General features: G+C 46.8%; 2 protein-coding genes across 4 annotated transcripts; both read left to right on the top strand.

Moving 5' to 3' along the window:
• The first annotated feature begins 2,286 nt into the window (after positions 1-2,286).
• On the top strand, positions 2,287-8,810 carry UXT (ubiquitously expressed prefoldin like chaperone). The gene is made up of 7 exons (XM_005899362.3): positions 2,287-2,429; positions 2,615-2,721; positions 3,716-3,797; positions 3,933-4,000; positions 4,267-4,374; positions 8,441-8,504; positions 8,720-8,810. Exons 2-7 carry the CDS (start codon positions 2,624-2,626, stop codon positions 8,768-8,770), a joined length of 471 nt encoding a protein of 156 aa, XP_005899424.1. The 5' UTR covers positions 2,287-2,429; positions 2,615-2,623; the 3' UTR covers positions 8,771-8,810.
• Positions 8,811-9,933: 1,123 nt separating this feature from the next.
• On the top strand, positions 9,934-25,395 carry ELK1 (ETS transcription factor ELK1). 3 transcript variants are annotated; one of them, XM_005899361.3, is made up of 6 exons: positions 9,939-10,106; positions 18,972-19,215; positions 21,560-22,003; positions 22,661-23,128; positions 23,814-23,915; positions 24,000-25,395. In XM_005899361.3, exons 2-6 carry the CDS (start codon positions 19,006-19,008, stop codon positions 24,096-24,098), a joined length of 1,323 nt encoding a protein of 440 aa, XP_005899423.2. In that variant the 5' UTR covers positions 9,939-10,106; positions 18,972-19,005; the 3' UTR covers positions 24,099-25,395. The 3 variants fall into 3 exon arrangements, with proteins under 3 accessions (XP_070222470.1, XP_005899423.2, XP_070222469.1); XM_070366368.1 differs by having other exon boundaries at positions 9,940-10,106; positions 18,942-19,215; XM_070366369.1 differs by lacking the exon at positions 22,661-23,128 and having other exon boundaries at positions 9,934-10,106; positions 18,942-19,215.
• The last annotated feature ends 1,034 nt before the right edge of the window (positions 25,396-26,429 follow it).

Below are 26,429 nucleotides of genomic sequence, written 5' to 3'. Positions count from 1 at the left end.
GGAGGACCCAGAGGGGAGTTTTAACTCCAGGCTGTTTTGAGCCATGTAACTTTCCTTCACATATGTCACAAAATACTCTTTTTACTTTTTTTCAAGCCTCTAAAAGATGGAAATAGTACTCTTAGCTTGCAGACAGTAGTAAAACAAGGGTCAGCAAACAGTGGGCCACAGTGTGCTGATGTTGATGTAAAATTTGGATGAGGAAGTTTGTTATTGGAAGTAGATATACAATTGTCACTTAACACTTGCTTTACAATGCAATGATCTCCCTTAGATCAATAAATTAAGTTCTAGAAGTTTGTCACAAGAAAACAAACATGGTTGCACACAAAATTTTGAAAACAAAGACTGTTATCTTATTCTGGATTATAACAATGAAAAAAACTGGACACATCCAAACATCGAGGAACAGAAGACTGGCTCAAAAATCTGAGGTCATCCAAAAGATGGAATGCTATGCAGCCATATCAACAATTATTGGATGGTCTGAAAGGAGAGAAAGCAAATGCTGTCAAATATTAACATTTGGTGAATCTAAGTAAAGGCTATATGGGCATTCAGTGCCAACTTTCATGTAGGTTTGACATTTTAAAATGAAGTTGAAAACGTTTTGAAACAGAAAAAAAGTTTTTAAAAAAGAAATCTTACATGGACTCCATAATAAAAAATGGGTTTTTGTGAAATTTAAGCTAATAAACCATCTCCATCTCATCAGAACTCTGAGCTCTCCATGTTAAATAAAGATAATAAATGTAACACCCTTTTTTCCACAGGAAAATTGTATAGATTAACTAGATAATATTTCTACCTACCTACTGTCTCTTTTGATCAAACTAAATATAATTGTAACTATATGTATCATGAGATGATTTACCAAAAATAATTTTTTAAACTCACAAAGTTTTCCTTGTAATCATCTTGTTCTAAGGGTAAAGAAAAGTTTGACTTGCTCGTTTTGAGCATTTAAAACAAAGCTTGGTTTTAGACCGCAAACCCACAAATTATCTGGGAAAACTTCCCTGATATGGTGGGCGCTCTAGGGCCTGCAGGCGGGAGTATCATTTGGGAGATCCGGCATTGGAGTTCTTCAGGCCTGGACTTACTGAGTTAGATGCTATTATTTGAAAATCTAACATAGGAAATAAATCCATTCGGTAATTTGAGTGCATAAAAATAAATAAAAAGTTTACACATTTAAATAAAAACATAGGAACTCTTTCTAACGACAAGATAACCTATCTTGGGCAAAGGACTTCAGCAACCCTCCATTTGACGCCCCGATTAAATGACGTGATCAGCCATGAAATTAAAAGACGCTTACTCCTTGGAAGGAAAGTTATGACCAACCTAGATAGCATATTCAAAAGCAGAGACATTGCTTTGCCAACAAAGGTCCGTCTAGTCAAGGCTATGGTTTTTCCAGTGGTCATGTATGGATGTGAGAGTTGGACTGTGAAGAAAGCTCAGTGCCGAAGAATTGATGCTTTTGAACTGTGGTGTTGGAGAAGACTCTTGAGAGTCCCTTGGACTGCAAGGAGATCCAACCAGTCCATTCTGAAGGAGATCAGCCCTGGGATTTCTTTGGAGGGAATGATGCTAAAGCTGAAACTCCAGTACTTTGGCCACCTCATGCAAAGAGTTGACTCATTGGAAAAGACTCTGATGCTGGGAGGGATTGGGGGCAGGAGGAGAAGGGGACGACAGAGGATGAGATGGCTGGATGGCATCACCAACTCAATGGACGTGAGTTTGAGTGAACTCTGGGAGTTGGTGATGGACAGGGAGGCCTGGCGTGCTGCGATTCATGGGGTCGCAAAGAGTCGGACACGACTGAGCGACTGAACTGAACTGAACTGATTAGACATAGTGCGTTATCAACCTCTGCTTGAACTCCAGTCATGGACTGTGGGCTACAGAGCTGGAGTCGTCAAAGGTGCATGTCAGAAAATTTGTCTCCTTTTCAAAACTTTTTTTTAATGCTGACATTTATTTCCATTATTGGAAGTCAAACCCAAGCTTCCCTTGTGAAAACTCAAAATCCAGGGCGATACTTGCCTTTTTACAGACCAGATTCATAATCTTTTCTTGCCCGACTGCTTCTGAAGCTCTGACTTTTAAATACCCAAAGCTCTCTGTGTGTCCCGCCTCCTCCGGAACCCGCCAAATCTCATCAAACCCCACCCCCAGCAACAGTGCACTATCCCCATAGGCTTGTTGCGCAGTCCAGGTTCCCACGCTCTGCAGCCTTCCTTAATCAGCGGATTTCTTAAAGCCCAGCCCTTTCCTTCTCTCCGGCGATTTTTTCCGTTCAGGACCGCCTCACCCCACCTGGTTATTTGGTTGGCCAGCGCCCCCGTCGTACGTCATTTACCCGCGCCACCCGGAAGCCGCGGTTCTTACTAACAGTTCTTTTTGCCGGCGGCTTTCAGGTAACGGCCGCACTTGGGTGTCCCTGTGTGATGGGGTCCTAGAGCTGGGAGGGGCGGAAGGCTGAACTCCTGGCATAAGCCGAACGACCCAACTCCCAACACTGAAAAGGTGCAGTTGTACTGTGCTTGAGACCAAACTGAGACCAGTGGTCTTCAACGTGGTCTTCTCCCTCCCCATTCCTCAGGAGCCCATCATGGCGACGCCCCCTAAACGGCGGGCGGTGGAGGCCACGGCGGAGAAAGTGCTGCGCTACGAGGCTTTCATCTCTGACGTGCTGCAGCGGGACTTGCAGTAAGTGACAGAACAGGGGGCGGAGCGATTGGAGCGGTCCACGTGGTGAGCGGGGCGTTCGAAGTCAGGGCCTGGCCTTCTGATTGGTGGGTGAGGCGTTCAGAGCCCGGCCCCGTGCGCCATTCGAGGAGGAAGGAGGGGCGATATCCGGGGTGCAACGTGGGGTGAGGAGGGAGACACGGTGATTTAATGGTGCCTGTGTCCGCGCTTGCGCGGCTTCCGATGCCCCCTAAAGGGTTAAGAATTAGAGTTCTGAAGCTGGAGTTTTCAGGTTCGAATCCTGGCTTGACCATTTTGCTTTCCGTGTGAACACATACTTTGCCTCCACTTTCTGTGCCTCAGTTTCCTCATCTGTGAAATGGGGAAGTTAATGCAACCTTCCTCACGGCAGTGGGTTTGGGTTTTCAGTGTATTCAGTCCTTGTAAAGGGTTTAACTTGGATACTAGAGGCTCAATGAGTATAAAAAATTATTATTACTGTCATTATTAATCTGAGCAGGAGGGAGAGTGTTCAGGTCTAGGATTATGAGCATCCTAAAAGAGACTGAGGATTTTTTTCTAGGGTGAGAATGGCATATTCTGATTGGAGGGAGGCATTGGGAATAGAGTGTAATAATAATACTCATAAATAAGAGCTAACGCATATAGAGAACTTTGTTTGGAGGGCACTATTCTAAATGCCTTATAGTAAATACTCATTTAATCCTCTTAATGACTCTATGAAGTAATACTCCTCATTCCTATTTTAAAGATGGGGAGATTGAGTTCCAAAGAGGTTACTCACTTGCCAAAGTCACACAGCTAGTAAAACGGAAAGCCTGGATTCAAACCGAAGCAATCTGACCCAGAGTCCAAACCTTGACTTCTGCACTAAAATTCCTGTTTAGACCCTGGTGACAGGAGAGTCTCAGGGGGTCATGATGTGAGATATTCCAAGAGGGACAGGGTTTCCTCTTGGTCACCATTTTACTCTTGTCCTGTCATGTCCCATCAGAAAGGTCCTGGACCATCGTGACAAGGTATATGAGCAGCTGGCCAAATACCTTCAACTGAGAAATGTCATTGAGCGACTCCAGGTAAAGATGCCAGGGTTAGGTACTGTCTTTTTGTGGGCAAAGGAGGGGGAAGAGAGGAGATACCCAAGACCAAAACCTGTCACCTGACCTAAAAGTTGACCACTGATCCCTACCTCTTTTTCCCTGGCCCCACAGGAAGCTAATCACTCGGAGTTATATATGCAGGTGGATTTGGGCTGTAACTTCTTCGTTGACACAGTGGTGTGAGTGTCTACCTGCCCCTCTGAGCCCACAGGGTTCAGCTTCCCTTTTCCTTCATTCAACAAATATTTTTGTTAGTATTTGCTATGAACCCGACACTGCTCGGTGCTGAAGATGTGACAGTAAATAAAATAGGACAGATTCTCTGCCCACCCTTACCTTCGGTTTGGGGAAGATGTGGGGTGGGGAATAAAAGAAATGTTAAACTGTGTAGTATGCTAAACAGTGACAAGGACTTCTCCACTTCCTATCACCACTGTTTCCTTAGCCCAGACACTTCACGGATCTATGTGGCCCTTGGATATGGTTTTTTCCTGGAGTTAACACTGGCAGAAGCTCTCAAGTTCATTGATCGTAAGAGCAATCTCCTCACAGAGTAAGTCCATTGCATGAGGATACTGTCTAAAACACCACCATTTGTAACCCTTCTTCCCCCTTTCACCCTGGCTACCTGGGATGGTACCTAGGAACCACTTTCCCCTCTCTCTAGGGGAGAGAACAGTGGGGATGCAAAGCTTAGCCCCAGGTGTAGCACATAATAAGTACTCAATAAATGGTCTCTGTATTGTTCACTCACACAAAAATTTATTGGGCATTTGCTGTATGCCAGGCTCTGTGCTTGGTGTTGGGGAGGCAGCATGAACAAGACAGAAGAATTCCTTGAAAGCTTATATTCTACAAGGGCTATAACTGTTACACATCAGCACAGTTTTGACCAGATCCTGGAGGTCTCAGTCTGTATATCAGTAACAGTAAAACAAGTTACCTCTGACTTCACCTCCTGCTAATTTTCCTGCTCATTCACTGTGCTCTCATCACACTAACCTTCACAGGCTTCTTTAAATGCCCACAGAGTGATCCCACCTCAGTACAATTGCAGTAACTGTTCTCTGTCTGCCTACAGCACTTTCCCCTCTGATACATGCATGGCTTCCTTTCTCCTTATTCACTTGAAGTCTTGCTTAAATGTCACTTCCTATAACCTAACTTGAAAATTTCAACCCTTGGCACTCCTGATTCCCCTCCCTTGTTCTACTTTTTCTTTTTTTCCATAGCACTTATGACCTCCTAATGTTTACTGTGTGATTTACTTTTTTGTAATGTTCATTGCCTGCTCCCATTAGGATATAAGCTTTGCAAACGGAGAGATTTTCTCTGCATCTCAAGTCACTAGAATAGCACAAAGCATATAGGAGGCACCCTGTGTTTGTTGAATGAATTTCGAAGCATATGCTGGAAATAGATTTAAGTGGGGATTGAAGGATTAGTAGATCTCTGTTGGTGGTGATGGAGGTAATGTGGGGATAAAGGATGAACTCTGATGAGTGTAAGGTTCTATGCAGGAAAGGGGAATTGTGATTGTGGAGAGATTTCTGAAATGTGGCTAGGGAAGGCCTTCCAGAGGAAGCAGCATTTGAGTTACTTGGTTGAGTGAACAAACCATAGGGCTCTCTAGGGAAGAGCATTCCTGGCAAGGGGACCAGTGTGCCTGCCATGTTAGAGGAACTGCTGAGAATGGTGAGCATTCAGTCACTCAGATGGAGTGAGTGAGGGGATGCTGAGAAAATACACTTAGATTAACAATATCTCACAAGTGTGAATACTACTGATCTAAAATTCTACCTTCTAGGTTATATTTCCCTTTATGTCTCGTTCATTTCTTCCAGAGTTGCCTACCTTAGGTTTTAGTAATTCTTCTCTTTTCAGACCTTTTCGAGGTTTCAGTATTCATAAACTCAAATGAGCCTCAGACCTGTGGAGATTTCTAAATCTTAGTGATCCGATCAGTTGGTGAATAGTTTGGTTGAGGGGACTGCTTTAATAGGCCAGTATAATTCTGAACCAGCAGCCATTTAGACCAAGTCTGTTTTTGTTTTGTTTTTTTTAAATGACAAAGCCTTCCTTATTATGTCACCGGATTCCTGAGCCTTTCAAATAGATTTTAATTTTTTGAGACTTGATGTGTTTCCCCAGAATGAGGTATTTGTCATTGCCTGCTCCGTTTGGTCTTTTCTGATTTATTGATCTGGTCTAATAGTGTGATGAGAAATGTGAATTCCTTACTGTGCTAAGTCGCTTCAGTTGTGTCCAACTCTGCAACCCCATAGACTGTAGCTGGCCAGGCTCCTCTATCCATGGAATTCTCCAGGCAAGAATACCAGAGTGCGTTGCCATGCCTTCCTCCAGGTCATCTTCCCGACCCATGGATTGAACCCACGTCTCTTACATCTCCTACATTGGCAGGCGGGTTCTTTACCACTAGTGCTACCTGGGAAGCCCATGAATCTCTTTACTTTATTATAATTAGTAGGACTCCCTAGTAATTGAAAAAGATGAAGATTTGAGAATGCTTGATTGGAAGTGGGGTGTGAGAAAAAGGAGTCCAGGTCTTCAGCTGAGCAAAGGATGGAATTGCCCTTTTATGAGTTGGAGAAGATAAGGGGAGAGCAGATTTGGAGGGGAAAATCAGGAGTTCAGTCTGGGACCTGTTAAGTGTGAGGTGATCATTAAACACTGAAGTAAGTTTTCTGACTATGTAGTTAAAACTCCCAAGGCTGGAATTCAGGAGAGAGGGCTAGACTAAAAATACAACTTTGAAAAAAAAAGAAAATACAACTTTGAGAGATAGTGATATATAAATGGGTTCATACTATTTTTTCCCAATTTAATATCCTTTGTTGTTGCCTTCTACTTTTCTTAACAGTATTTCATTTCCCTGAAACTGACTCTTACATTGACAGATAGCTCAACACAGTAAAATCCATATTCCTCTCATAATATCAAGATTACATGATCTGTCCCCTACCTACCTCTTGGATCCTAACTTGTGCCACTTTTCTTCCACCATTCACTTAGTTTCTAACACTCTGGCCTCCTGACTATTCCCTAAAAAGCTCTTTCCTGTCTTTTGGACTTTTTGTGGAAAAGACTATCTCCTACTGTTTTACTCATTCTTCAGAGGCCTTCCTTGATCCTTTGGGTGAATTAGGATTGTTTGGGTGAGACTGGTGCCAGTTGGCATAGAGAGAAAAAAGTGACTGGTTCATGTAAATGGCAACCCAATCCAGGATTCTTGCCTGGAGAATTCCATGGATGGAGGAGCCTGGTGAGCCCCAGTCCATGGGGTTGCAAAGAGTCCAACATGACTGAGCAACTAATACTTCCACTTTTTTTCTTTCATGTAACTCAACAGCCCAGAGCCAGCATGGTTTCAGGCAACTCTGGCTTCCCAGTCACTTAGACTTGGTGTCTTCCTTGAGTTCTCTTTCTCACGCCCAACACCCTCCTTTGGTAAATCCTGTTGACTTTACCTTCAAAGTGAAAGTGAAGTCGCTCAGTCGTGTCCGACTCTTTGCGACCCGTGGACTGTAGCCCACCAAGCTCCTCTGTCCATGGGATTCTCCAGGCAAGAATACTGGAGTGGGTTGCCATTTCCTTCTCCAGGGGATCTTCCTGACCCAGGGATTGAACCCAGGTCTCCCACATTGCAGGCAGACGCTTTAACCTCTGCGCCACCAGGGAAGCCCCCATGTATCCCAAATCTAGTCATTTCTTATCACCTCAACTGCTGCCACTGTGGTCTGAGTCTGCCTCTCTCACCTGGACTGCCTCCTCACTGGACTTCCTCTTCCACACTAGCTGTCCTTATCCCCAGTCAGTTCTCCACACAGCAACCAGATGGATCCTCTTAAACCCTAGTCATGTCACATCCCTTCTCTGATCACAATCCTCCTCTGGCTCCCATATCACTTAGAATAAAAGCCAGAGTCCTTACCATGGCCTGGTAGGTCTTACATGATCTTTCTCCCCTGCTTACCTCTGTGACCTCACCTTCTACAACCCCCCTTCACTGATCCTTCTCCAGTCCTGCTGGCCTCTCTGCTGTACCTCAGACATGCCAGGTGCACTCCCACCTCAGAGCCTCTGCATTTGCTGCCCCTTGTGTCTGGAACACTCATCCTCTATCTAGCCACACAATTCGCTTCTTCATTTTAAGTCTTTACTCAAATGCGCTTCTCCATGAAGCCATCCCTAAGCACTCTAATTAGAATTACAGCCCCCCACTCCGGCACTCTTTATTCTCTCTTAACATTTAATTTTTTCATTGTACTTATAACCATCTGACAAACTGCATATTGTATTCCCATCATTTTCCCCCCATAATGAGAATTTGAGTTCCACAAGGCCAAGATTTTTGTTTGCTGTGTTTGCTGCTATCTCCCAGTAACTAAAACGACCTGGTGTAGAGTAGGCACTCAGTAAATGTCTCTGAATCAGTGCAGTCCAGATGGCAGCCAGGCATCTCTGCATAGGAGCAGCTCAGGTAGTAGGATGTCCTACCACCTACCGTGTGGAAGTCATACAGAATGTAGGTAGTTCTTGAAGTGATGAAGAAGCATCATCCTCCTGCCCACTTCACCTTTCTTGTTTCTTTTCTCCAGGCTCAGCGACAACCTCACCAAGGACTCCATGAATATCAAGGCCCATATCCACATGTTGCTAGAGGTGAGAGCAGCTCACTCCATTCCCAGACTCTATCTCCAAATGTTTAGGGTGGTGACCCGAGAAGGAGAGAGAGCCAGAGATGGGAAGGACCATATTTTCGTCTAAACTGGAGTCAAACTGGAGCCAGGCTGGCTCAGAGGGAAGAGAGTTCTGAGCAAGCCTGGGATGGGGCCTGGACCCAGTCTCTGTTCAGTCTCTTATGTTCTCTTTTTCAGGGGCTTAGAGAGCTACAAGGTCTGCAGAATTTCCCAGAGACTCAGCACTGACTTCTTCCTACCTCCCCTGACATTAAAGAGCCTGAATGTCTTTGAGTCACACGGCCCTTCTTTCCCCCCTTAACCCCTACTGTTTGCTAAAGTGCCCTGTTTCTAAAGCACAAAGTACTAGGAGGCCCAGAAATCCGGTCTGTGTGGGACCATTAATGCACCACTGAAGTCCTGCCATTTGACTTCTGTGCCCTCTCTACCGTTGCCTTGGCAACCTGGGCCCCCACCTGACCCATTTCTTTTCATGTACACTACTCTGAATTACCAGAGAATGGGCCGATTCACGGTGGAGGTTTGTTCCCCAAAGCAATTCAGCCTTTCACTCCTGGCCGGAAGGTTTACCTTTCTCCCACACCCCAATCGTTCCTCAGGTACCTTAAATTACACTCACGCCCATCTAGGCTCAACCTTGGCCTTGCCCCAGCCGCTAAGTAGTTCCAGCTTCCAGCAATAGGGCTGATCCCGCCCTCCCTGGTCTGGTCTCTATTCTAGGTTGAGTCCAGCTTCCGCCAATCCATGCAAAGCCAGGTTCCGCCTGTTTGTAACTGGTTGCAGCTCGACCCCGCCCCCGTAGGTATTTAGTTTCCCCCACTCAGCACACACTTTTATATGTCTGGCAGCTGCTCCGTTCTAAATTCGTCTTTTCCAGCCAATCACTACACAGTTACCCTGTCCGCCTACGCAGTACCCAGACCTCCTCCCTCTGGGCTGGTATGCCTGTGTACTTCTATACAAGTCTTGCTTCCGCTGAGCTGCGTGGAGTTCGGCACCGCCCCGTTGGGGTTTTGGCAGCCGGCTAGGGAGTCGCTCGGTAGCCAATCAGCAGAAAGCAGGACCTAATCACCCGTATCCTCGGAGGGTGGCTGTCTTCCATCAATCCCATATAGGCCAATCCATGCGAGGCAGGCGCCCCCAAAACCTTGTCAATCGCCCCTGGCCTATCAGTCTGTCTTGAGCCAATCAGCATGAAGCACCGCAGAGCCGAGCTCTCCTCTTCGGAACCCAGGCGGCCATCAGCGTTCCATCAGTTCCCCTCGGTCCAATCACAGCATAGGTCTGTGGAGCAGTGCCCGCCTCCCCAGCCCTGGAAGCCGCGCGGTCGATCCATGGTACTTTGGCCAATTAGCGAGCGGCAGAACGCTCGGCTCCTCCTTCACGGGCCCACGTGAGCGGTGAAGAAACGCAGGGGCGGCTTCTAGGTGCTGCCGCCGCCGCCGCCACCTCCGCCGCCGCCGCCGCCGCCTCCACCTCGGAGCCCGGGCCTGGGGGGCGGTGGGGCAGCGCATGGAGCCCCCGCCCCCCGGAGCTGCCAACACCGCCGCTGCTCTACGCGCAGGTGAGTCCGGGGCCTGGAGGTTGGAGGGCCTGGTCCATGACCCCAAGTATCCTTCCCGCCCCCGCGGGGGGAGGAGGGGAGATGTGGCTTGGCCCAAGCCCTGCGAGTGTTCGGCTCCCCACCACCGCCACTAAGGCTGGTGGACTTGCCTGTGGCATTGTCCCCTCCCATCGCCCCTTGTAGTGGATCTGACCGTGGCCTAACCCCCCTTTCTGTTTTATAATGGATCAGTCTTCGTGCTTGTGTTTCTCCCCACCCCACCTTACAGTAGACTGGTCTGTGGTCTTGCCCCCCCCCCCACCCCACGCTTATAGGGAACCAGTTTGCGGCAGTGTCCGACTCCTTGACCGTAGGTGCATCTGAGTGTTTGTATTTCTCCTGTCCTCAACTTTCAGGGGCCCCTGCTGTGGCCTTGTTTTTCCACCCTTACTGTTCCTGTAGTTAGTCAATCCGTAGCGTTGTACCCTCCCCCCCAAACAGTGAGTTAATCTGTGAACTTGTATTCCTGCCTCCAGTGCATCAGTTCATGGATTTATCACACACACACCACTTTACAGTGGATCCGTCTACATGCTTGTTTTTCACGTGCCCCTGCTTATTAGCCCGTTGCCTTATTCTCCCTTTTTTGTAAACTGTCACTCCAGTCCTTGGGCTTCTCCCTTCCTTAAGAGTGGATCAGTTTAGTGCGTTTTATCTCCCCATTTTCAGTAGCCCAGCCCATGGCCTTGTCCCCCTCTCCTTTTAATCAGTCTGTGGGATGGCTCTCCACTATTGTGCAGGAGTCAATGTGCTTTCTGATCTCCTTGCTCCTAGTAAATAAGGTGAGCTTTTACACACATACACACCTTTACTGTGGATCTGTCCATTGGCCTTCCTGCCACCCTTGTGCTTGGGTTCACACCCTTCCCTTCTGTTATAACCTCCTATGAGTCCAGTGCCTTGTAATCCCTCCAGGAGGGTCAACATGTGTGCTTTTATTTTCCCCCTCCTTTCATGGTGGTGGATCAGTCCATGGCCTTCCCTGCCACCCTCCCTCCTTCTTAATCGTGGATCAGCCTGTGTGCTTGTTGAACTTAGGTCTTTTTTTATCCTAGAACACACTTTCTCATACACACTTTTAACCACTGAGACATCCTACCTCACTCCAGTAAATTAATACATTAGTGATAGTGATATTGCCAATAGATGCTAACATTTATTGAGCACCTACTTGTACCAGGCAAAATGCTTTATGTTATGAGCTTTTTTAATCCAGCCTTTAAGATAGGTACTGAGGGAAGTTCAGCATAGGGATACCTTACTCAAAGGTGATCCAGTAGGTATCAGATTAGATTGCTCCTCAGAACATAGGATAATTTTTGACGCTTTCCTCTCTCACTTCATCTCACCCCACTTGAGGCCCCATTCCTTAAAAACCAAATTAGTTCCTGTCTCCACGCTTTGGTTTTTGCTGTTCCCTCAGCTGTCTCCATTCCACACCTTGTCTCAGGACGTATCCACACCTGATCCCAGCAGCTATGTGACCTTTGTGATTTAACCACTTTCTCTCGTGTTTCCTCATTGGTAAAGTGGGGGAATCAGAACTAGAATCCCCTCCAGGGTAAATAAAGAATGTGCGTGTGCAGTTGCTCTGTCATGTCCTATTCTCTTGCCACCCCATGGACTGTAGCCTGCCAGGCTCTGCTGTCCATGGAATTTTCCAGGCAAGAATATTGGAGTGGGTTGCCTTGTGAATTAATAAAACAAATAACTTCTCTGACCTTACCTCCTACCCACCCCTAACTCTGTTCCAGCCACAATGACCTCACTCATCCTCAGAAATACCAGGCGCAATCCAGCCTTGGGGTCTTTGCCTTGCCTATTTTTTCTGCCTGGAACAGTCTACCCCCATCTCTGCATGGTTCCTTTCAGGACTGTGTTCAAATGTCACCTGTCCCTGACCATCTGAACCTGCACACCTAGCAGGACTCAGGCCCCTTTTCTGCTTTATTTCTGTTTTTGCCCTTTATCACTGTCAGGCACTCTGTTTACCAATTTATCATATTTGTCTTTCCCCATTAAAATAGGAGTCCCATGAGGAACTCTTTCTGTCTGCTTATTCATTGCTAGGTCTCCAACACCTAAAATTCTTACCTAGTACTTGATAAGAATTTATTGCACAAATGAATGGAGAAAATAACAATTTCAGACAAATCAGAGTTGGGGACAGATGGAGATGAAGAGGCCATAAGAGAGTTAGTTAAGAGGCTAGTCAGGACTGTTTATTCAACAAAAACTTACTGAGCACCAGGCATTCTTCTAGGTGGTGGGGACATGAAAGGGAACAAAACAGGCAGAAATCCCTGCCTTTGTGGAGCAGACATTTGCTAAGAGTGCAGACTATATAAATAAGTCAATCTAATTAGTATGTTAGACAAGTGCTAAGGAGGAAAAGTGAAGAAGGGAAGGTAGGAATAGAGTATAAGGGTGGTTGGAATCTTAGGCACAGGGCAGGCCTCATTTAGAAGGTGATGCTTGAATTAAGGCTTGAAGGAGTTCAGGAAGGGACCCATGATGTGTAAGGGAAGAGTGTACCGGGCAGAAGGAACAGCCAATGCAAAGGCCCTGAGGAGGGATTGTGCCTGGCGTGTTCAAGGGCCATGAAGGAGGCCACCGTGGCTGGAGCAAAAGTCCTTTACATATCAGTTCAGTTCAGTTGCTCAGTTGTATCTGACTCTTAGTGATCCCATGAACCGCAGCACGCCAGGCCTCCCTGTCCATCACCAACTCGAAGAGTTTACCCAAACTCATGTCCATTGAGTCAGTGATGCCATCCAACCATCTCATCCTCTGTTGTCCCCTTCTCCTCCCGCCCTCAATCTTTCCCAGCATCAGGGTCTTTTCAAATAAGTCAGCTCTTCCCATCAGGTGGCCAGACTATTGGAGTTTCAGCTTTAACATCAGTCCTTCCAATGAACACCCAGGACTGATCTCCTAATGTCTTTGCTTTTTAATATGTTGTCTAGGTTGGTCATAACTTTCCTTCCAAGGAGTAAGTGTCTTTTAATTTCATGGCTGCAATCACCATCTGCAGTAATTTTGGAGCCCCCAAAAATAAAGTCAGCCACTGTTTCCACTGTTTACCCATCTATTTGCCATGAAGTGATGGGACCAGATGCCATGATCTTAGTTTTCTGAATGTTGAGCTTTAAGCCAACTTTTTCACTCTCCTCTTTCACTTTCATCAAGAGGCTCTTTAGTTCTTCTTCACTCTCTGCCATAAGGGTGGTGTCATCTGCATATCTGAGGTTATTGATATTTCTCCTGGCAATCTTGATTCCAGCTTGTGCTTCATCCAGCCCAGCGTTTCTCATGATGTACTCTGCATATAAGTTAAATAAGCAGGGTGACAGTATACAGCCTTGATGTACTCCTTTCCTTATTTGGAACCAGTCTGTTGTTCATGTCCAGTTCTAACTATTGCTTCCTGACCTGCATACAGGTTTTTCAAGGGGCAGATCAGGTGGCCTGGTATTCCTGTCTCTTTCAGAATTTTCCATAGTTTATTGTGATCCACACAGTCAAAGGCTTTGGCATAGTCAATAAAGCAGAAATAGATGTTTTTCTGGAACTCTTGCTTTTTCGATGATCCAGCGGATATTGGCATATATTGACATTTAATCCTCCCAGAAACCTTTCAGGTAGGTGTATCTTGAAGATACTTAACTTTGAGATTGGCATATCCCCCATTTTATAGGTACGGGAACAGACCCAGAGAGGTTGACTAACTTGCTCATGGTCACAGAGCTAGAACAGGACAGAGGAATATGAGGCTGGCAAGCGAGAGAACAGAAAGATCTGCTGGGGTAGACAAGTTATTCATCACACAAAGGAAGAATTAATTCTGCCTGGGAGATCTCAGAACTTGATGATGTGTATAACAAAGGGTTCATCGTATGTTGAGAAGAGGGAAGGACACTCCTGGCAGGGAGAACAGCACATGCATATCCTTAGAGATGGGAACTGGATGAACTCAGGGTACCCACGATGTAACATGCCAAGCTTCAGTCCACCTCAGAGCCTTTGTACATTCTGTTCCCTGTGCTTGAAAGACCCTTCCCACAGATGTCAGCATAGCTTGCTACCTCTCCTCCTTCAGATTTCTACTCATATGTCACTTCCTCAGGGAAGCCCTCCCTGAACACCCTGTGTAAAATAGCATCCCTGTCCCCCTCAAGGATCTTACCCTTCAGTTTTGCTCTATGGAGAGCTGATGGAACAAAGTGGCTAGGATCACTGCCTAGAGCCAAACTGCCACAGTTTGATTGCTGTCTCTGTGTGACCTTAGGCAAGTTATATTACTTCTCTGTGCCTCCATTTCCTCATCTGGAACACGGGAGGGTAATAAGAGTGCCCACCCATGGTGTTGGTTTGAGGATTGAATGAGTTAAATGACTAAAATGGTAAGGGCTGTGTGGCTGGTTCCTGTTTTTTAAATTGGTAATGCTATTCCTGGCATACATGTAGGTGTCTCACAGGCCTCTGAGACTGACCATCTCCAAATCTGACCCCATGTTCTCCCTTCAAAACCTGCTCTCCCACAGGGCTCCTATCTCAGGTGATCAGGCCACAAACCTAGAGTCATCTCTCACCCCACCCCACCCCCAATGCTATCTGTCAACAAATTCCATTCATTCTGTCTTTAGGTTTTATCCAGAACTCAGCCGCTTCTCACCAGTTCCACTGCTAACACCACCATCTCTTACATGGACTATTGCAGTAGCCTCTTCAGCCCCTACAGCTGGTTCTCCTCCCAACAACCTGAGGGATTCTGTTAAAATCCAAGTCACATCCTGTCACTCCTCTGCTCACAGCCAGCTCATGGCTCCTATCTCATTCAGTCAAGTCAAAGCCCTTCCTGGCCTAAAAGAGCCTCACACAGTCTGGCCTCCATTGCCCCTCTGTTCTCAGCTCCTACTGTTGATACTTTCCCCTCACTGTTTTCTCTCTGACCGTGCCAGATTCCTTTCCCTTCCTCTGACCTGCCAGGCTCTCCAGCCTCAGGGTCTTTCACCCTAGCTATTTCCTCTGCCTGGATGACTGCTTTCCAGGTTGTCACAAAACTGACACCTTCACCTCTCTTAGGTCTTTGCTCAAATATCACCTCCACAGTGACTACCTTTTCAGAAAATAACTTCTCCCCTGCTTCTTTGTTTTTTTCCCAGAGCTCTTATCACCATCTGAAGAATTCTTGTTTATCTTGCTTCTTGTCTGTCTGCCCCACTAAAACGTGAGTTATGCCAGAGCAGGGATTTTTGTTGTATCCACTGCTGTCTCCCCAGCACCTGGCCCACAGCAGGCCCTCCATAAATGCTTGCTAAATGAGTGAAATAAAGAGAAGTAAATGCATCTGAGAGAGGCATATGACTAGAACTCTTATTAGGGGTTATGTGGGAGATGTGATAATAAACAGAATACAAAACCTCGTGTGCTGCTGAGGCTTGAAGCCAACTGTCAGGTTTCACCTTAAGTGATAGATTCTGTGGCTGCTGAAAGGGGAACTGATAAAATTGCCTGTTGTCACCACCAGGAGTCACAGTGGACTCTCTGCCTCTGAAACAAACAGGCCTTCCAAATAAACCGAGCAAGGTTTCTGATGACGGGACTGTAATCTGAATACTTTGTGGCCTTATGACTTACATAATTGCCTAAAATTGTATCTGCCAAATGAACTTCGAAACAGCTCAGACATAAGAGGGTCAGACTGTATTTCATTACAGATTAAAGACTCAAGCTATAAATTATAGAAAGAAGTTCTTTCTTAACCCAGCAGTCCCAGTTGGGTAATTGATGAAAACTCTTTCCTTAAGAAATAGGAAGCTCATGTTTATTTCCAACTCACACTGAGCAAAAGGAGCAGTTATAGGTTGGGGGGAAGAAGGCCAGGGAAGGTCCTGTTCTGTGCATTACATGCTGAGGGAATAGTCAGTATGAGGGGCAGTTTAGTCTAATGGTTGAAAAGCTCAGACAACAGGAACTTGGCTGCCTGGGTCCAAATCTTGACTATGCCACTTAGAGCTGTGTGGTACATAAATGTCATTTAGAAATTTTGTGCCTCAGCTTCCTCCTTTATAAATTAGAGATAATAAGAGTACCTATTTCCCAACGTTGTGATGAGAGAGAAGTGAGTCAATAGCTGTAAAAATAGCAATCCAGGTCTACATGCCCTTATCTAAAACCCTTGGGGCCAGATGTGTTTCACAATTTTGAATTTTTCAGATTTTAGAAAAGTAACAAGGTACACATACAAGATGTTACATAATACTCTTAGTGGGCTCTGTAATCAGCTACATTCAGATTTCTGTAGCAAGATGTATGAACAGTCACACCAAGTGAAGATCCATAAAGACCACAAAAGGCCTTACTTTGTTTCAAATCAGGTTTTAGAGTAGCAGATAAGGAATTAGGAACAAATTAGAAATGGATATTTTGTAAGAGCTTATACCCCAGGCATAGTATATTTACTGTACAATAATCCTGTGAGCTAGGTGGTATTACCATCTATTTTAGAGATGGAAGAAATGAGGCACAAAGAGGTTAAAGAACACACCCAGGGTCACACTGCTAATAAGTAGCAGAATGAGGATTCCAGCCCTGGCAGTCTGGCTCTGGAGCCTGGGTGATCGTCCAATAGGCCATATTGCCTCTAATTGGTACAATGCCTGGCACATATTTCAGTTCAGTTCAGTTCAGTCGCTCAGTCGTGTCCAACTCTTTGCGACCCCATGAATCGCAGCACGCCAGGCCTCCCTGTCCATCACCAACTCCCGGAGTTCACTCAAACTCACATCCATCTAGTCAGTGATGCCATCCAGCCATCTCATCCTCTGTCGTCCCCTTCTCTTCCTGCCCCCAATCCCTCCCAGCATCAGAGTCTTTTCCAGTGAGTCAACTCTTCGCATGAGGTGGCCAAAGTACTGGAATTTCAGCTTCAGCATCATTCCCTCCAAAGAAATCCCAGGGCTGATCTCCTTCAGAATGGACTGGTTGGATCTCCTTGCAGTCCATGGGACTCTCAAGAGTCTTCTCCAACACCACAGTTGAAAAGCATCAATTCTTTGGCGCTCAACTTTCTTCACAGTCCAACTCTCCCATCCATACATGACCACTGGAAAAACCACGTATTTAGCACTCAGTAAATGTTCATTATTGCTGTTGTCAAGAAGGAGAACCAGAAGGAAAGGAACAGGTCAGAGGAGCATGGGGTAGACAGAAGAGAGCAGACATTTCAATGTCAGAAATTTTCATAAAGTCAAGGCTCCTTGGGATGAGACTTGAACGATGGAGAAGACTTGAAAGCAGAGGAAGGGAACCCAGTATGGAGTAAACAGCCTTTATGAGACGCTGACAGAAGGAACCTCCTGGGAAACTTGGTATTTGATGTGGTAGAAGGTACAAATGAAAATGTTCAGGTGAGGGGCATTGTTCTGGTTTTCTATTCATGCTGTAACAAATTATCACAAACTTTTAACTGCTTTCAGTTCAGTTCAGTCACTCAGTTGTGTCCAACTCTTTGCAACCCCATGGACTGCAGCACACCAGGCCTCCCTGTCCATCACCAACTCCCGGAGTTTACTCAAACTCATGTCCATTGATTGAGTCTGTGATGCCATCCAACCATCTCATCCTCTGTCGTCCCCTTCTCCTCCCACCTTCAATCTTTCCCAGCATCAGGGTCTTTTCAAATGAATCAGTTCTTCCCATCAGGTGGCCAAAGTGTTGGAGTTTCAGCTTCAGTATCAGTCCTTCTAATGAATATTCAGGACTGATTTCCTTTAGGATTGACTGGTTTGATCCCCTTGCAGTCCAAGGGACTCACAAGAGTCTTCTCCAACACCACAGTTCAAAAGCATCAATTCTTTGTTGCTCAGCTTTCTTTATAGTCCAACTCTCATCCACACATGACTACTGGAAAAACCATAGCTTTGACTAGCTGGACCTTTGTTGGCAAAGTGATGTCTCTGCTTTTTAATATGCCGTCTAGGTTGGTCATAACTTTTCTTCCAAGGAGCAATCATCTTTTAATTTAATGGCTGCAGTTACCATCTGCAGTGATTTTGGAGCCCCAAAAAATAAAGTCTGTCACTGTTTCCCCGTCTATTTGCCATGAAGTGATGGGACCAGATGCCATGATCTTAGTTTTCTGAGTGTTGAGTTTTAAGACAGCTTTTTCACTCTCCTCTTTCACTTTCATCAAGAGGCTCTTTAGTTCTTCTTCACTTTCTGCCATAAGGGTGGTGTCATCTGCATATCTGAGGTTATTGGTATTTCTCTCAGCAATCTTGATTCCAGCTTGTGTTTAACTGCTTAAAACAACACAAATTATTCTCTTAAGAGTTCTGGAGGTCAGAAGTTCAGCACAGGTCTTACCAGGCTAAAATCCAGGTGTTATCAGGGCTGCTTTCCTTTCTGGAAGCTTCATGTGATTAGATTGAGCTCACCCAAACATCTCTCTAGCTTAAGGTCCATAACCTTAAATCCATCTGCAAAGTTCCTTTTGCCATGTAACATATTCACAGTTTCCAGAAATTAGAACGTGGACATCTTTGGGTGGGGGGCATTATTCTGCCTAGCACAGTCTGCCCTTTGGCCCCCAGAGGTTCAGATTTGTCCCACAGGCAGAATGCATTCACACTATCCTATCATTTCCAAAATTCTCATCCCACCCCTCCGTCATCCAAAGCCAGGCTGAGGGTACTCAGGGAATGATGGTGGTGGCTGGGGTCAGAGGTGGAGGCAAAGTGGAAAGAAAGGAATCTTTCTCCTACTGACCTCTTCCCCTTTATGTATTCACAGCCGCTTAGCTCTGAGCTGTCTGCCCTCCAGGTACCCCTGGGATGGCGTGAGTACTTCCCCAGCGATGGACCCTTCTGTGACGCTGTGGCAGTTTCTGCTGCAGCTGCTGAGAGAGCAAGGCAATGGCCACATCATCTCCTGGACCTCACGGGATGGCGGTGAGTTCAAGCTGGTGGACGCTGAGGAGGTGGCCCGGCTGTGGGGGCTGCGCAAGAATAAGACCAACATGAATTATGACAAGCTCAGCCGGGCCTTGCGGTACTATTATGACAAGGTAAGGTGTCTGAGACCAGGGCTGGGAACGCACTCCCCCCGCCCCAACACCAGCAAACATTTATACCAGTTATTTCATTTTCTTGTCTTAATTTGATCTAGCTCTAATTTTGAAAACAGTATTAAAATTTACCATTTTTTACCCCATCCTCTGGTACTCTCAGACCAATATTGGGGCCCCCAAGCATTTATTCCAGTTATTTTATTTTCTTGTATTTTAACTTTGGCTAAAACCTTCAAAGCAACATTAATACTGACCCCTACTCACTCCATTCTTTCTGAGATCCCCAGAATCCTGCTGTCCCAACCACACCCCACACAACATTTCATTTTCTTGCCTTATTCCTTATTCCTCTGACCAAAACTTTTGAAAACACTATTAATAATGAGTCTTCCTCATCCTGGAAGAGTCCTGGGCTCCCCCAGGTATTTCATGGTTTGCTCTTATCCAAGAATAAGAATTCTAGAATAGCCTTATTCTTAGAATCAAAACCTCCATGATAGCATTATCCTAACCTTTGCTTATCTCATCCTCAACATTTTTATCAATTCTTTTCATATCCTATTTCGTTAGCTAAGACCTCCAAAACAACATGTATAATGCCCGCTCCACGCCCCATCCTCTTGTATTCCCAGAGCAACACTAGTCCTCTCCAATATTCACATCAGTTATTTTATCATCTTATTCCTGTAGCTAAAATTGTAAATTTTCCTTTTCCTCTCAGACTGCCAAACCAGTGCTAGATATCCCCCCTCACATTTATACCAGTTATTTCATTTTCTTATTTTTTTACCTGAAACTTCCAAAACAGTGTTTTTCTTCTTCCAATTTTATTGCAGTATGATTGACACACATTACTGTATAAGTTTAAGGTGTACAGCATAAAGATTTGACTTGTATACATCAAGAAATAATTATCACAATAAGTTTAATGAACATTCACCAACTCATACAGACACAAAATAAAAAGGAAAAAAAATCTTTACACTCTTAACTTTCATATATAACATACAGCAGTGTGAATCATATTTATCATGTTGTGCATTACATCCCTAGTATTTACTTTTCTTATAACTGGAAGTTTGTGCCTTTTGACTGCCTTCATCCAATTCCCTTTCCTCTCACCCCACACTGAAACTTCTCAAACAATATTAATGAGTCTCCCTTTTCATACCTTTTCTGAGAAACACAAACCCACCCTGTGACATTTGTGGCCAACATGAAGATGTCTTCAGGGTGCCCTAATGCCCCCCAGATGCCTCTTGTTCCTCAGAACAGCCCTAGACCTGTGCTGCTGCCCACCCTTACTCACTTACAGCATTTATTTCATTTTTATATTTTAAACCTTTAGCTGAAACCTCCAGAACACTATTCATAATGAGCCTGCCTCATTCTATGCGCTGAAACCACCAGAACATACTGAGATCCAGCTATCCTGAAATACCCCAAACATGCTCTGTGACCCACCCAAGCCAGCCTTAAGATTCCCACAGTATTTATACCAGTATTTTAAATTCTTGTTAGTTGCTAACAGTTACTTCATTTTCCAATTGTCTCAGCTTAAACCTCCCCAGTGGTATTAAGAATAAGGCTCCTCATCCTGTCCACCCTGATGACTTTGCCCTGTTTCACGGCTATGTCAAGAGCTTTAAATCATCCTCTAATAATTCATATTTATTAACAATTCATCACCATATTCTTCCACATTCAGTCTCTTCCAACATTTATATCAGTGACTTCATTTCCCTGTCTTACTGCATTAGCTAGACTCCAAAACTGTGTCCTGGCAGCCACCCCCAAGGCCTGGCCCTATTAGCCCACAGACACCCCTGGTTCCAGGAGCCAAGAGGAAAGCCTGTTCCTAGATCTACTTCCCTAGTTGGGCCTCAGTGTGGAGAGGAGCCAGTGGGTGTGGCCGTGTGTATCTAAGGTGGGGTGGGGGAATCAAACAGAAGGAGGTGAGAGTATGACAGAGGGAGACTTGGAGGGGGATGGATGGGACTGAGATGTGGAAGGGAGAAGGGCAGTAGACTAAAGGAAGGATTATGCAGTGGGGAGAGAGAGAAGGGGAAGAAGCTGGGGGAGAAGACAGGGAAATTGGGTTGGGGAAGAGTAGTAGAAAGTAGGGGAGAAGGGAGGAGGCCTCAGATTAAGAGATGAGTGAGATGTGAAAGAAGCTGGGAAGAGGACCCCATGGGGACACAGACACTGAGCAGGGACAGTGTATATGTAAAAGGACAGGAGAGGCATGCAGGGGAAAAAACACCAGGAGACACTCCTCACCGTCCACTCTCTCTGGCCCTTTCTTCTAAGACACTCTATCCTGTCTCTTCCCCCTTACCAGAACATCATCCGCAAAGTGAGCGGCCAGAAGTTTGTCTACAAGTTTGTGTCCTACCCTGAGGTTGCAGGGTGCTCCACTGAGGACTGCCCGCCTCAGCCTGAGGTGTCTGTCACCTCCACTCTGGCAAATGCAGGCGCCACAGCTGTACACGCCATACCCGGGGACACTGCCTCTGGGAAGCCAGGCACACTCAAGGGTGCAGGAATGGCAGGCCCAGGCGGCTTGGCACGCAGCAGCCGAAATGATTACATGCGCTCAGGCCTCTATTCCACCTTCACCATCCAGTCCCTGCAGCCACAACCGCCCTCTCACCCTCGACCTTCCACAGTGCTCCCCAACACCGGCCCTGCAGGAGTAGCAGTGCCTCCCTCGGGGAGCAGGAGCACCAGTCCAAACCCCTTGGAGGCCTGCCTGGAGGCTGAGGAGGCTGGCCTGCCTCTGCAGGTAAGGACTGGAATATGGAATTTCAGCAAGGGGAGGGATATACAGTTCCCAAATGAAGAGAGGGACTGGGAAGAGGAGGGACATAATGTCCTGTTAAAGATAATATAATGGAAGGAGGGACACAGAAGTCCCCTTGGAGAAAGAGATGGGGAGGAAAACTATTCAAACCCTGGGAAAGAAGAAGGAAATTGAATGCACTACAATTAGCAGTACACCCAATATGTAGTAGGTGCCCTTGAATGTATTTGGTTAATGCACTGGCTCTCACACTTTTAGCACTCATCAGAAAGCACTTGGAGGGCTTTTTAAGCCAGAGGTGCTGAGGGACACCCCCAGTGTTTTTTTTTTATGTGAGTCTGGGGATGAGCCCAAGAGTCTACATTTTTAACAAATTTCCAGATGAGGTGTATGCTGCTGGTCCATAAAGCAAATTTTTGAGAACCACTGCTTTTATAAATGGGGGCAGTATCTCCTGGAGTCCCACCCCTGAAGGCATCCCAGATAGGAGGACCAGAAGAAGCCCCATTTTCTTGTCAAAGTACCACATCTTGTTAAAGGACCAGCCCCTACTCTCAGGTCCCACTTTCCATGGGAAATAACTGGCTTCACTACCCCAGCAATCCTTAGGCATCCCCTCTGCACTCGTTCCTCTCCCAGGTCATCCTGACCCCACCCGAGGCCCCAAACCTTAAATCCGAAGAGCCAAATATGGAGCCTGGGTTAGGCCGGCCACTGCCCCCAGAAGTCAAAGTGGAAGAGCCCAAGGAAGAGTTAGAAGCTGCAGCCAGTGGGGAGGCGGGGTTTGTGCTGGAAGCCGTCAAGGCCGAGCCCTTTGAACCCAAAGTCGACCCAGAAGTCCCTCCAGCAGAGGGCGTGCCAGCCCGGCTGTCTGCTGTCGCAATGGAAACTGCGGCGCAGGTGGGCAGCCTCACGGCTTCCACAACACCCAGCACGGAGATCGCCCAGCCTCAGAAGGGCCGGAAGCCCCGGGACCTGGAGCTTCCACTCAGCCCGAGCCTGCTGGGTGGACCAGGACCCGAACGGACTCCGGGATCGGGAACTGGTTCAGGTCTACAGGCGCCAGGTCCAGCTCTGACGCCTTCCCTGCTACCTACGCACACATTGGTGAGAACTTTCGAAGGGGCGGGGCCGGCACCTGGAACAAATGGGATTGGGGTAAGGTGGGGGAGGGAGGAGTTAGACTTACTGTGAAGGCCGATGCGATTACCTCTGAAAGAGTGGGAGGGTGGAGCCTTTGAGTGGGATTGGCTGCGTGGAGGACAGCAATCCTCCGTCCAGGATTGCTACTGGACGGAGGAGTCTGCAATGCCAAGGATCAAGTGCCCAAAGAAGGGCAGTTCTGGGGAGTTTTGTGGGTAGGGACCGAGAGGCTTTCTGCAGGAACTGTTTCTAGGTTGAGGCATGGCTTGAGGAACCTGAGTGGGGCTTTGGGGTCTGGGATTTTCTCAGCGGGTTTCCTGTGAGGTATGCACGTAGGGGATAAGAGTTGGAAGTTGATCCTGAGCTACTGGGATTGTGAGGTTTGAAAACAGCATGTGGGTGGGCTCTTGGAGGTGGTCTTGCCTAGTGAGGCTGGGGTGGGCCCTCCAAAGTTAGAAACAGTTGTCTGTGTGAAGTCAGAGAGCTGTCACAGACATGGCCTCAGTAGTTATGGTCTAGGCCTGTGCACTTTTGAGGAGTGATCTTGGAAGTATGAGTGGGAAATCAGGTGGGGCCAGAACCAAGTTCCTTTGGTTTTCCCACAGCTGCCCTCTTGCTCACTTGTGCTCTTACCACCCCTTCCCCACAGACCCCGGTGCTGCTGACTCCCAGCTCGCTGCCCCCCAGCATTCACTTCTGGAGCACACTGAGTCCCATTGCACCCCGTAGCCCGGCCAAGCTCTCCTTCCAGGTAGGATCAGCTCCCCCATCTCAGAAAGGGTGAGTGACCCTAGCACAATCCCCTTCCATGACCTCTCCCTATTTCTGTCCTCAGTTTCCGTCCAGTGGCAGCGCCCAGGTGCACATCCCTTCCATCAGCGTGGATGGCCTCTCAACCCCCGTGGTGCTCTCCCCAGGGCCCCAGAAGCCATGACTATCACCACCACCACCACAACCACCACCACCCCTTTCTGGGGTTACTCCTTCCATGCCCTGAACTTCTCTCCAGCCAGCTGTCTCAAGGAGAAACATAGTTCAGCTGACAGACTCGTGTTCCAGTCGTGGTTGGGTAGGGATTCTTAGGAAGAAGGATCTCTCAACCCTTCCACAAAAAAACATACAACTTCTCTCTTCTTGATCAGTCCCCCAGTGGCCGCTCTTATACGTCTCCTACTGCAGTGGTGGAGATGGTTTATTTATTTATTTTTTGAAGGCCACTGGGAGGAGCCTGGCCCAACTCTTTTGGAGGGGGTGGCAAGGGCATCTCCCCCGTATTCCACATTTTTTCCCCAAGATGAGACAATCGGGGTCTGGCTTGAGACAGGCCTTTCTTTATTTATTTCTCAGCCTGCCCTTGGGGAGCTGAGGGAGCCCTGTCTTCACTTTGGGGTATGGGTAGAAGAGCTAGCTTGTTGTAGTTTATTATTCCTGGCCCTCCCCAAGGGTCCAGGAAGAATTTGTGCCATTTAATGGTTTGGGAGTCTTGGCCAAGGAAGACTCACACCCTTGGAGATGGGAATTTCCACCTCCCCAGCCTTTCTCTCAGACAGGTTGTCCTTTCTCAACCACCTTTTCGGCCAGGGAGGAATGCCTCTTTTGTTCTTCTCCCCCTGAGAAGCCATTCCTGTGTCTGCCAAACTCCTGGGGTCCTGCCTGTTACCTCCCAATGGAGGGATTTTTGGGGAGTGGTCCCCGTCTGGGGGGCCCCTCCAGCCAGTACTCCAGGTCTCCCTGTCCCCCACCCCCTTCCATTTTGATAGTATAATCTATTTTTAAACAGGGCTTTTCAATAAGGGAGAGGGAGGTATCTCTTCCTATATCTGAGATGGGGTGGGTGGGAAGGAAGGGATTTGGGGGATCTCCCTGCCACCCCCAAGTGTTTATTTTTGATACCAAATGTGTATTTTCAACTCCCTCCCAGCCCCCCAATTTTCCTGCGGGCGGGTACAAAGGACCCTTTATGTGTCCCTGGAGTTGGGAGGGAGGAACAAGGGACATAAAGCCTGCTCAATCTGAATTCCAGGCTGGAGGAGGGTGGGTTCAGAGGACTCCTGGGTTCACCTCCCATCAACACCGTCCCAGCCCAGGCCTATGACCTGGGTCTTGGTGATTTGGGGGACGGTGCTACACCTGTCTCCACTGTTTGTTTTACTTCCTCCCAAATGAATTTTTTTTCTAAGAGTCCCAGAGAATGGGGAATTGTTCCTGTAAATATATATTTTTAAAGGTGATGCTGGAGGCTGGTAGCATTTTTTTCCCTGAAGCTGTTGGGAATAACTGTGTGCAAAGGCATGACTCTGTGTGAAAGGCCATAAGGGTGTGAGATTGATCATGGGGGAGAGAGCATAATGGTGCGTGTCAGAAAGAGTAAAGACTGCAGATTGGTAACCAGGTATGAGAAAAAGAGAAAACTCTGGCAAGCTGTGATTGCACGTGTACATTTGTGAAGCCATGTATTGAGAGAGTGGAAGTTGTAACCACAAACTTGACGTTGTGTCTATGTGAGAAATTGTGGCTGGGTGGCAAAAAAATACAAAAACTGAATGAGTGATTAAGATAGTATGCCAGAAACTGGTGCTTTGTGTGAAACAGTGTTTATGAGAAGGAAGTGGGGATTGCACATCAGTCACTGTTGGACAAGCTGACGGTGAGCAAGAGAGAGTAACCAAAACAACATGTGAGAGCCTGTATAGGCATGAAAGTGCAGTGGAGATTGTCAGGGACAGTGCATACGTGAGAAACTTCATTATAAGTAAGCAGGTGACTCAGTGTTTAGGAGATGGGTTGTGTGTGAAACCGTTCATGCAAGGCTGTTGGATCAACTAAAATAATGAGAGCGTATGTGTGAGAGGTTGATTGTATGAGAGAAAATAGCTGTGAGGCCAGATGGGTGCCTGAGATTTAAGATACCAGAATGCGTGATTGTATGTATGAAAACTTTCTGTGAGATTAAACTAGCAAAGACTGCATGAGAAACAGAAGAAGTGGCTGCAGCTGGGAGAGCATGAGAGGCTGTAATTTGTGTGTGTGTGTGTGTGTGTGTGTGTGTGTTCGTGTTCCTGAGCCTAGTGGCAGATGGATGCAGTTAGTACTCCAATCTAGCCAACAGGTTCAGGGACCATGGAAGTATAAGAGAAGATGATGGTGAGACAGAGTGAGTGGAAGTGTGCTAGAGACCACTTCACTGTGAGTGAGAGGCGAGGAGTAAAAAGAAGGAAGTAAGTGCCATGTGAGAGAAAACTGATGACTGAGCAGTGTGTGAGAG

Source organism: Bos mutus, chromosome X, assembly GCF_027580195.1.
Source record: "Bos mutus isolate GX-2022 chromosome X, NWIPB_WYAK_1.1, whole genome shotgun sequence".
Taxonomy (NCBI): Eukaryota; Metazoa; Chordata; class Mammalia; order Artiodactyla; family Bovidae; genus Bos; species Bos mutus.
This window is presented reverse-complemented; position numbering and strand designations above follow the sequence as displayed.